The sequence below is a fragment of the Peromyscus leucopus genome, chromosome 11, assembly GCF_004664715.2.
Source record: "Peromyscus leucopus breed LL Stock chromosome 11, UCI_PerLeu_2.1, whole genome shotgun sequence".
Taxonomy (NCBI): domain Eukaryota; kingdom Metazoa; phylum Chordata; class Mammalia; order Rodentia; family Cricetidae; genus Peromyscus; species Peromyscus leucopus.
Genome location: NC_051072.1, coordinates 35,654,567 through 35,666,456, shown reverse-complemented (window position 1 = coordinate 35,666,456; position 11,890 = coordinate 35,654,567). Strand labels below are relative to the sequence as shown.

Below are 11,890 nucleotides of genomic sequence, written 5' to 3'. Positions count from 1 at the left end.
ATTAAGGAAAAATACCAAGTGCTTATTATTATTTGATAGACACTTCTTCTGGCTTGATTCATGCCTGTGTCAGTCTCCTCGGGACGAAGGGACACTGGGACAAAGCTACATCCTAAGTGTTGTGTTGGTGTCAGAGCAATTCCTGTGCAGAAGGGGGCTATACAACCTTCTTTATTCCCCCTTCGCAGACGTCCTTGAGTCCTTGAGACGGATGTGAGCGGAGGTTTTCAGCTCTCATGCAAAACAACCATCTAAACATAACAGATGACATCAGCTTGGGCTTTTCAATTCCTGGATGGCAGCGGCGTGTTAATCCAGCCTTCATCCTGGATTTCATAAACTAAAACAAGAGAGGCTGGCAGGAGCTCAGCGCTGCCGCTGGGTTGAGGAAATTGATGACGGGGAAGCATGCGGGCAACACAGTGTATAAAACTCATAAACGTGTAGGCAGAAGCTCAGCTACTACTTTGGACGGCTGCTTCCCGCCAGCAAAGACCGCGACGGCAGGGAGCTGAGCCGGAGCCAGCTGGAAGACATGAAGAGCCTCTGGCTGCTGACCACACTCCTGGTACCTGTGCACCTGGCTATGGCCTGGAGCGCCAAGTATGCGGTGGATTGCCCGGAACAGTGCGACAATAGTGAGTGCAGAAGCAGCCTGCGTTGCAAGAGGACAGTGCTGGATGATTGTGGCTGCTGTCAGGTGTGCGCAGCGGGGCCCGGAGAGACCTGCTACCGGACAGTCTCAGGCATGGATGGCGTCAAGTGCGGTCCGGGACTGAAGTGTCACTTTTACAGTGAAGAGGATGATTTTGGTGACGAGTTTGGTATCTGCAAAGGTAAAGAACAACTCCTTGCTTCCCACTGTGCAGGGCTCCCTCAGGGCATTTAGTCAGCTCGGGAGATTCGTTCCTCTTCTTTCCTCCTTTGAACTACCAGGGAGGATGCACGGACGCAGGTAGTGTGTTTGGTAGAGAGAAGCAATACCTGCAGAGAGGTTTGGAAAGCAGTGTGCAGGAATCACTGCAAGGGCTGCAACATTCCACTCTGCATTTAGATTCGAGAAAGCAGCTGGTGCGGTTTCCTTTTCTGGAAGGCTTTAGAAACTTGACAGGTAGTCTGCTACAAATGCGTTAGGTGTCCTTTTCCCTGCAAGCCAACGATTTCAGAGGTCCTCCAGAGATAACCTCTTAGAGTGGTTTCTAGCCTCAGATTTCACCAGCCTTTGATCTTGAAAGAGTTCACAGGGAGGAGTACCTCAAGCTCACATATTTCTGATGATCACTAATGTACTTTATGGCGTAGGGTGGGCTTAAGTCAGCCAACGAAATAACTCACGTTCTTGCAAGAAGGTCCCCTGAAGTATAAAATAAATCTAATTTTACTTAAAAAACTTTTCAGTTGGCCAGAAAATAGCAGATGTTGTAAGACAAGCAGAAATAATGGAACTTTAAAAGTCTGTTTTTTAAAAAAGTGGCTGTTTTATAGATTTTTAAAAAAGAAATTATAATTAAGACAGAAACCACAATTAAATGATTCATTGATGTGTCTGTGGGACTTATTTTCAAACTTAGTGACTAAATTAATATTTTTGAATGTATAAAAATAAAAGAATTGGTTATTATGAAGTCTCCCATACATAGATGCCATATAATCCCACCATTACATGCTATTGTGATTAAAAGGCAATACATTCTAGAACTTCGGTCCAGTTGTATAATACAAAGAAGCTGCCAAAATTAAAAAAAATAAGTTCTGAGAAATTTCTAAATAACTCATATTCTGTGTACTAAACACAATTACATCCTTGCCTGAATGACAATCATCCAAACTTGGGACAATCTCATTAATTTTCATTTTAGAAAATAGTTTATAAATTAATCATCTTTTAGTCTGCAAAACCTTTTCTAAAGAAATTGTAGAAAAAAATTGAAAAATTTTATTCTTTGGCTTTTATTATTTTTGATTAAGACTGAGAAGAGGTGGGCTGCTGAGGAAATACTCTCTTTGGTGAACACACATACATACATTTCTTTCAACTGAATAGACTGTATTTTCTGGAAATCACAGGGCTTACCGGCTAAGAAAACAGCACCTCACATGGGGGAATCAGGGAGGAGGTGGCTAACCCAGTCCCGTCTATGATATAGTGAGCATATGTGGGCCAACTGCTTTTCCTCTGCCATAAAAACACCTTTGGAAATGTGGTTATGAATGGACAGTGGCATGGGGTAAAGAATCCAGCTGTGGTGCAGAGGTTGGTGAACTATGCTGTTAACAATCTATTTTGAACCTCTCTTTCTGGCATCCTCTGCATGGCTGGTGAGCTCAGTTTCGAACTGTTTTTCACTGCTGGAAATAACAGAGTGGGTGGGTGGGTCTCCATTGCAGCAGGTGAATTCCAGATTTTTGTTTGTTTGTTTGTTTGTTTGTTTAGCATTTAGGTGCTTGACCCCATGTTTCTGGCTAGCTATGGGGCAGCCAACATTTATTTATAGAATGTTTACTATCTGATCAGCACTCAGCACATCAGGGGTCACCCTGGACCTGGAACTGGGAAGTGGGCTGAGATTTTCATTTTCAGCATCCCTGAAGACAGTCCCATCCTAAGCCCGTGTTTTTCTGCCAGAAGTGTTTTCCAGATCTGTCTTAAGGACTTTTCTTCCCAGGGTAAGGAGGGCATGTAGCAGCAGAGCCCTCTATCCTTTGAGTGACAGGGGAAAGAGCAGCGCTGTGTCCTTAAAGACCTACTCAATGCACATCCATCTTGATCATCCAATGCACTGTTGGGTAGCTAACAACGTGTCTTTATGCTTGGGTGATTGTACATTAGTAAGGACATCTCCATGCTGAAAGAATACATCTTCTACCAGTGGTTCTCAACTTCCCTAATGCTGCGATCCTTTAATACAGCTCCTCATGGTGTGGTGGCCCCCCCAAACCATACAATTATTTTCGTTGCTACTTTCACAGCTGTAATTTTGCTGCTGTTATGAATCGCAATGTAAATATTTTTGGAAATAGACGTTTGCCAAAGGGGTCACAACCCACAGGTTGAGAACCAGTGTTCTATACAGATGCTGCTGAGTTAACCTCTTGAGATACTGTTATGCTACAAACCCTGCTCTTTTAATCCTTGACAGACTTCTTTATTTTGTTGTAGCATTTCTTAGTCTAAGTATTAAACGCTGAAGCTATGAACGCTTCGGTTCTTGGTAGATGTGCAAACTCTCAGGGGTTTCTTGCTCACTTAGCATCTTATCTTTTCAGGGACCTTGATTAGTGAATCCTTTTAACAGCTGGGGGAGTTAGGGAAAGCCTAAAGCTGTTCTGAGAGATAAGGAACTTTGTAAGTGTGGGAGCAGACTGGGGACTGGTTATTTCGTGGTCCGCTGATGGGTCTCTTAGCCCTTCAAATGGTAAACTGTCAACTACTGTAGATTAGATATGCCACACCTATCAAATTATTTGAGGAGGTAAGGCTATGTCTCTTTAATCTCCCATCTTCACTGAGCTGTGACCAAGATAACCTGTGAGAATCTGTTATCTATGCAGAGAAGAAATAGAGTTAAGACTGCTCCAAGGGTGGGGCTGGCAAGAAGCCTCAGTGGGTAAGGGCACCTGCTGTCAGTCCTGAGTGTGAGCACCATGGCCCGCAGTGGAACGCGTACGCGCACGCGCACACACACACACATACACACACACATACCTGAATGCTCACATATGCACATTCACACACACACACACACACACACACACACACACACAGAGGCACACATGCACACACACATAGAGGCACACACGAACACGTGAACACATGAACAATTGCACTTAAACACACACATGCCTGCACACACACATGCATACACACACACACACACACACACACACACACACACACACACACACTGAACAAATAAATAACTAAAGAAAGAAAGAGAGGATAAGGAGATTGGTTATGTGTAGCTAATTTAAGCTTTCACATCAGGAGCTTAAGCCTGAGGCAGGTGTTATCTGGACTTACTATGTGGTTTCATATTTATGACTTCAACTTTCAACTTTCAAACCCTGGAACTTTTGAGAAGTGATTTCCACTTATCAGTCCAAGTCCAGGAGATTGATTCAAATCCTAAGACTATCACCCAGGGCTGGGAGGAGGGAGCCTATGCCTAATAAGCAGCGATCTCTCTAAACCCCTATTCTGCCCTCAGACTGTCCCTATGGCACTTTCGGGATGGAATGCAAAGAGATTTGCAATTGCCAGTCGGGCATCTGCGACAGGGTGACTGGGAGGTGTCTGGAATTTCCCTTCTTCCAGTATGCAGCAGCCAAGTCGCCCAGCAGGACCGTTGCCTCTCACACAGGTAAGCGGTGACCTTGGTCTCAGTGTGAATCAGTGTAGAAACCAGTGAGTAGAATATGGGGTCTGTCTGAAGGAGCTTGTTTCTTTGTTTTCCTCAGGAGAAAGATTGTTGAGTTTGGTTGCTGTTGCTATTTTCAAAACAAATCTCATTGATAATTCTGAGGATACTATGGGCTCTCATAAAGTTTACTATGTTTTAATGAATTACCAAAAACAAATCTGTTTTCATAGAAAGCAACTGACCAAGATATGCAAAGTTCTTGGAACTCTTAGCGATCTGTATTTATAGACTCTCTAGACAAAACTATTTCTCTCCCAACTCCACATAGAAAGAGAGCAGTGAGGTATTTGTTGGACCAGCTTTAAGAGCCACGATAAAAACTACAGACCATTTCTCCTCCTCTCCCTCCTCTGCCCACCTTCTCTCTCCTCCTCCCTCCTCCTTCTTCATCAAATGGAAACAATAAAATGGAATAATTGTGTTTTTATGGATTTTGAAGCTGGTAAGAATTAATCCCCGTGGTGAGATCCAGGGACCAGGAAAACTGGAGCTTACATGCTGCTGACTGGTCCCGGCCAGAGCCGAGCACTGCTCTGAGATAGTTCTATGCTCTCATCTGCCTATCTTGTTAAGTGGCCAAGCACATGGAAATCTGTTAAGGAAAACGGAGCTCATTTAACATGACCATACCAAAAGAAATCAACACATGAGGTAGCATTTGTCATGAGAGCTTATTCTGCCAGTGAATAGAATGGTAAATGATAATGTGTTATATGCTTCAAAATTATTAAAATAATAGATTTAAAATATGAAAGTTGTAAATATGTGAGGTGATGGATATGTTAACTGGCTTCATTTAATCATTTCATAATCAGATTATATCCCTATCTATCTATATATCATCCATCTATCTACCTATCCACCTACCTATCTATGTATCTATGTATTTATCTTGTATCTATGTATGTATGTATGCATGTATGTATGTATGTATCTATCTATCTACCTATCTATCTATGATGCTTAAAAATTAAGTAATTAAAAAAAAAAAACCAAATTCTTGGGGCTGGAGAGATGGCCAGTGGTGAACAGACACTGCTCTTCCAGAGGACCCAAGTTCGATCCCCAGCACCCACATCAAGCAGCTCATAACCACCTGTAACTTCAGCTCCAGAGGAGCTCTTGCTTCTGCAGGCAAAATACTCACATAACCCTCCATCCATAGCTAAAGATAAAATTAAAAGGCAAGGTTGTGACTGTACAGAGACACAACCTTGTAACCTTATAAGGGGTCATTTGAAGAAAAGAAAAAACTTCACTCTTAAACCCTCAAAATTTAGCCACAGCTGCTGCTTATTAATATCAATAAACTCTACCTCTCCAGACAGCACCCAAATCCATTTTATTTAGGTTGTATTTCTGGCCCTTTGCCCTTAAAATAAATTAAAGTGTGAAATTCAGCAAATATGCTTATTTCTTCTGTTACCATCTTCAGACAAGTCAATTGGTAGTTTTAAGTACGACTCCGGTCTTATATGTTAAATCCTAACTTACAGATGAATGTCTTTGTGGACAATTAATCTGGAAACTGAGACAACAGATTAAATCATGTGATTTATCTCTGTTGTCTTTGACAAAACAAAAGGGTTCGGCTTAAGATTTGAATAGCTGTTGATGGGATTTTCATATAACATTTGAAGACAAATCCATCAGGATCCTCAGCATATCTAGTATTGCATAACCACAGCCTCCATCCAGCTCCAGAACCTTTTGATTAGCTCGGTACTCACTGGTTCCCCTCTTCCTCACATCCTCCCGGTACCTGGAAACTATCAATGGAGACCACCAAGCTGTCTCTCACATCTGGAAAGGCTTCAAAGGAGCCGCTTACAGAACAGATTTGAGATCTTTTTTCCCAGTTTACCTAGCCACCTCAAGCATTTTTAGCTTCTTTTATCTCTTCTTTTTCTTTTTAAAAATTAAGTCAGAGTCTCACTATGTCTCCTTGGTTGACCAGGGATAGGATGTAGACCAGGCTGACCTCAAACTCATAGTAATACATGCCTCTCTCCTCCTGAGCACTGGGATTTGGGCGTGTGCCCCTGTGCCTGACACTTGCTTTGCTTTCTTAAAACCACAGGTTACAAAGAACTGTGAAGTAACAATTTACACAAACTTCTTCTTCACTTAAGTTTGCACCTACATCTTTCTCACAGGGCAGCATTTGATTCTACTGCCTATCTTTGTTGTTTTTGTTTTGTTTGGTTGATTTTTGTTGTCTTGGAGACTGAAGCCAAGGCTTTGTGTGCACTGGATGAGTTCCACCTCCACCACTCTCTTGGGACCCTTCAATGGCTCTGGGAGCCAGTGATGGCTGCTTGCAACAGTCTACCTGATGGGAACTAGAGACAGGGTACCAAAGTCCCTCCTGCTGTGACCTGTTGGCATTTTCCCTTTGGCTGTGCAGGCTCTTTGACAGGCGTTTGCCACACTCTCTAGTTTGTTTGCGAATGGTGCTGATGTCTTGGCTATTATAAAGAAGTCTTAGAAAGATACTGTATTACTGATGGTCATTATGTGTTAAGCTACATACTAACCAAAACTAAGCATGGAGGTTCTTCTTGGAAATGTAAAAGAAAAGCAGTTGGTTTTCTTTCTCTTTGGATCCATGATATTTTAAAGACTTTTACTCATGTCATCTTAGTCAACCTCAGGTTCAAGAGGGAGTGAAGAATGTCTGAAAAATACAGACAGGCTGCCCTGTTCTGCTGGGCCTTGTCTACAGGGGATTTGCCTGTCTGTGTGCTGGAGTCTACAGGGAAGAACACGGCTCCTCAGTTCTGCTGTGGGCTTCGCATTACCACCACACAAACCCATCTGAACCCACGCTTTGAGAGCAGATGGATTGACCATCAGGTCCACCATCATAGGTTCTCCCAACTGCATGGGGTCTTCTTCTCCTTGCTACCTGCTGATGGCAATAGCTCTCTTGACAGGTGGGCTTCCTGATCCTACCTGCCTCAGTTCTAAATTTTTATTTTTTATTTTTGGCAGTCAGTGTCCAAGAACAGAAATCCATGAGTCCCACTTTTTTAGTGAGCTAGGTGAGGCATAAGAATGCTCTATACCCATTTGTCTGCCGAGCCACATTAATCTTGCACCATTCTATTTTAGGAGGTACACTGTGGACACAAGCATGTCTTGCTCCTATTAGAAGCAGAATATCTCACTTTAGAAGATTCTAAATCTTATAAACCTTTCTTGTACAAAGAGTGGGTGAGGATAGCTGTCTCCTGGAGTCATACCAGAAAGTTCATTAATTTTTTGTGTGCCTGTGATTATAAAAATCCTTTCTAGGGATCTGTTCTTGCAGCATTTGGTCGTTCACTGGGTATGTATTAAGCATCTATCATGCTTCAAGCATTGCTATCCATGCTGGGGATACAGGTGAGCAAGTGGAAGAAATAGTAGATGAAAGAAGGTCCTGCTTTTCTGAAGCTGGAATTCTAGGAACAGAGTGAGATGATGTCGGGAACAGGAGAGCTACATGTATACCGTAAGGGTAGGTGAGGGTGGGTATATAGACAGAAATGTCGCAAAGAGGGTCAGTTTAGAGCTGTTCAGTAGAGTTAGCAGAGAATTCTCAAAGATTTACTTTAAATTTCATTAAAAGACAAAACCAAAATAAAATAAATCCATGCCTGATCTTTGGCTTACAGACGTCTGGACATGATATGTGTGCCTTCTGATTTCAGATCGTGAAGCAGCGTCTGGAGACGGCAATGCTGGGAGAGAAGAGCTCGTTGAAGGGAATGCTGCTCGGCCCTCTGTAATGAAATGGTTAAATCCACGCTGATCCTGGCTGGGGTTTGCCAAGAGACGGCTCCACTTTAATGACCAACACTCAGCCAACATTTTAAGAACTGTCTAGAGCCTAGACTATGAACGTGTAATTTATGGAGATCAAGTGTGATTCAGAGTGGATCCAGAAAAAAAAAAATGTAGGCTATATACAACCCATAAAACACATATGACTGAACACTTTTTGTTAAATATTTAAATGCATATAGATCTGGTGTGTGTGTGTGTGTGTGTGTGTGTGTGTGTGTGTGTGTGTGTGTGAGAGAGAGAGAGAGAGAGAGAGAGAGAGAGAGAGAGAGAGAGAGAGAGAGAACTAAGGAACTAAACATGCAACTAAGATGGTCTTATAAGATGGTCTTATGGTCAGTGAGTAGCCTGATCAAAGCTGGAGAAACCGTGGGTTCTTCGACTTGGGTGTACATTCTTGTTGAGATACAGGTTGAAGAAAGAGCTAGGAGCCAGAGAGGATGGGGATCGTAGTGAAAGTAGGGAATTATAACATTTGGCTCTTCCTTGTGGTAGCTTAAAATTGATTAGTTTGTTTTAATTTGGGGAAACAAGATCAGAAAAGCCTTGAAGGAAGTGAGATATTGGAAGCTCACCGGGGAGTCTGAGCAACTGCCCTAAGTGGAAAAGCTCTTGTTACAGCTACCTGCACCTGATGGGGGCAGGGTTGGACCAAGGACGAATACATACTCCCACTCCTGGTTTAAGTACTGTGGACCTTGAGACAAATTTAGGAAGTAGTTTGCCTCCTGGGGGATGGAACAGGGTGAAGGTGAATATTTATGTATTTTTATAGACAAATCTGTTAGCTTAAATATTTCTTCCATATAGTAGAGAAATGACCCTATTGTTACTTATTTAAAATGATTAGGGAAAAAGGTATATAACCTATATGGTTCTCAAATACCCATATATGGAAAACGTGTTACTCATGATTACATTAATATTGGTAAAAATGTAGTTACTGTAAGTTTATAAAACATTGAAAAATGAAAAAAATAATGCTAAATCTTGGGTGAAATCTAAATTTAAACCAGAAAACAACTTTTTAGACAGTTTGGGAAAAGAGAGTTTTTCATCACGAAATATGCTGACTTTAAGATAGATTTTATTTTCATTTTGTCTCCTTTCCAACTTGATAGATGAATGGAACTGGGGTTACACACATGTGGACCTTAGCACAAAAAGGACTGTTGTCCTAGGTGATGCTGGGAAATATTTGCAAAAGTATTTTATTTGTAGTGAAGAACTTATTTAAGAATTATTTCATTATTTACTTATATTTTATTCTCGAAGTTTGCCAACAGAGTTGTGAATGTACAGAAGATCCTTGAATGTAAGCAGATTCAGCTGTTGGGTTTTTTTGTTTGTTGAAGAACAATTTATTATTGTCCAATAAAAATGACATAGCTGTTCCATATCGCCTGATTTCTTTTCAATTTCTACTCAACAAATATGAGAGCTAATTCACACTAAAGGATAAGTCCTTCCTTGGAATTTTATGCTACAGAAGTGTTTCTCCTATCAACATAGGGGACAGAACCTTTCTGTCTTTGCTCATATCTTTGCTGTACTCAGACTATGACCCTCTTCAAATGTGGGTCCCTATATAAGCGTCCATTTTACGGAGTTTTATTTACTTCTTTTCTTCCTTCTTTTTTTTAAAAACCTCTCTCTGTTTGTTTCTGTGTCTTTGTCTCTGTGTCTCTGTCTCTCTTTCTACTAAAAAACAACAAGAATCAGGCTTTGGTGTGTGAAGTTGGCTTCGGTGTGTGAAGTTGAATGTAGAGTGAAGGCTTGGAACAGTGGACTCTAGGTTGTGACATGGCGGCTCTTTCACCGTCTTTCAGATACTTAGCACATACCTTGTTTTGTTATTGTTTTTTGTTTGTTTGTTTGCTTGCTTTTTTTTTTTTTTTACTTTTTTGTTCCTTCTTTGAAGGTAGAAAAATTTCCACAAAACAGCCATTATTCCTGATTCCAGGTTCTGGAAGGAAATCCCAAATAAGTGTATCACTCGGCTGTTAATTTCCTGGAGGTTACAGATCTGCAAATGTCGACCCATCTCCACCTCCACCCACTTCTCTCACTTTATCCGTCTGTTCCTGTTCTTACTCATAATCAACATTAGCATTTTATTTTCGTGTATTTCCTAACATTTTTGAAAGCCGATGTACCTTTTAAAATGAGAGCAACAGGGGACCATCCAGTGCCACTGGAAAAAGAGAGAAACCTTCACACTGAGGCTCGAGAGTACCACGCCCCAGAATGGTACAGGTGACTCAGCTTTGTGGACAGGTTACAAAAGCATTTGAAGTGAATTGATACCACAGTGGGGAAAGAACATCTGCATATTTAAAAAATTCAGGTTTTTTTTAAGTAGTAGAAACTAGGTGTCAGTTAGATACAAAGTTATATTTAAAAAGGGTCTTTATAGTCTAAGTTTAAACAAAAAACACCGAAAATCAAAGTTTTGTCAACCAAGTTTCATGATATTCACTTAGGGAGTAGAGGGCTCAGGTTACTTTTTGGCTTGAAGTCTAAGCTCCAGTGTTCTTTGAGGCGTAGACAGTGGAGCCGGCCCTAGACCAGACAGGCCAGGCCAACTTTGCTCCTGGGTTTGTGGTAACATTCTGTGTGACCCTAGAAAATAAAATCAAATGGGAGTGGACTTGTCAGCTGGGTGTGGTGACTCACGCCTTTAATCCCGGCACTTGGGAGACAGAGGCAGTGGATCTCTGAGTGTTCGAGGCCAACCTGGGCTACAAAGTGAGTTCTAGAATAGCCAGGGCTACACAGAGAAACCCTGTCTCAAGAAACAAACAAACAAAAACAACAACAACAACAAGAGTAAACTTGTTGACTCTAACTTCAGCATGCTTTCTAAGGTCCCAGAGTCACGACCCTTATCACATATGCTAGAATTCATCTATCCCAAGTTGCTCCGTAGTCTTTTGGCTAATTCTGGATAGTGGGGGGTCTCTAAAATATTTGTGTTCTCCATGGTCCTAATTGAATATGCTTTTGTTGCAGTTTTTAAGCACATAGCTTATAACTATATACACACTATAATATTACTATATTACATTTGTTCAGGCTAGAATTTTTTTTTTAAAGGATGAGATTAGAAATATAAATAGAAGTTCTGAAAATTTCTTGCTCTATTCCGACAGGCCATTCTTAGATGCATGAGGGAAAAAAGAAAATACCATAGGTCAGTGGTTGGCATTAGAGAAAAATTAACCTGATAAAAAAAAAATTAGTGCTTCTGCAATGGATAGATGAATAAACAGATGGAGAGATGAACGATGTGGAGAGGTATTGACAGGCAGATGGACAAATGGAAGCCTGGAGGGATGGGTTAGGTGGAGGGGTGGCTGCGTAGGTAGATGGATGGTTGTGAGGATCATCCAACTGTCTGTTCCTATGAGCGCTGCAGCTTCTTAAGAGCCCCCCCCCTTCATCTGTTAGCACGGGGTGTCCTGACAGCTTTCCACACTACCAATGTGTGCAATGTGACCGCAAAACCAAGAAGCCTAAGAAACATCAGTAAATCGGACATGCGGGATTTCTGTGACAGCACAGATGAACACCCCACCACCACCACCACCACCACCACCACACCGAGGGCATCACTAGGCAAGCAATCATTTTAGGACAGC

General features: G+C 41.6%; 1 protein-coding gene across 1 annotated transcript; it reads left to right on the top strand.

Moving 5' to 3' along the window:
- The first annotated feature begins 210 nt into the window (after positions 1-210).
- Esm1 (endothelial cell specific molecule 1) lies at positions 211-9,648 on the top strand. Its single transcript, XM_028885253.2, has 3 exons — positions 211-836; positions 4,209-4,361; positions 8,117-9,648. Exons 1-3 carry the CDS (start codon positions 536-538, stop codon positions 8,215-8,217), a joined length of 555 nt encoding a protein of 184 aa, XP_028741086.1. The 5' UTR covers positions 211-535; the 3' UTR covers positions 8,218-9,648.
- The last annotated feature ends 2,242 nt before the right edge of the window (positions 9,649-11,890 follow it).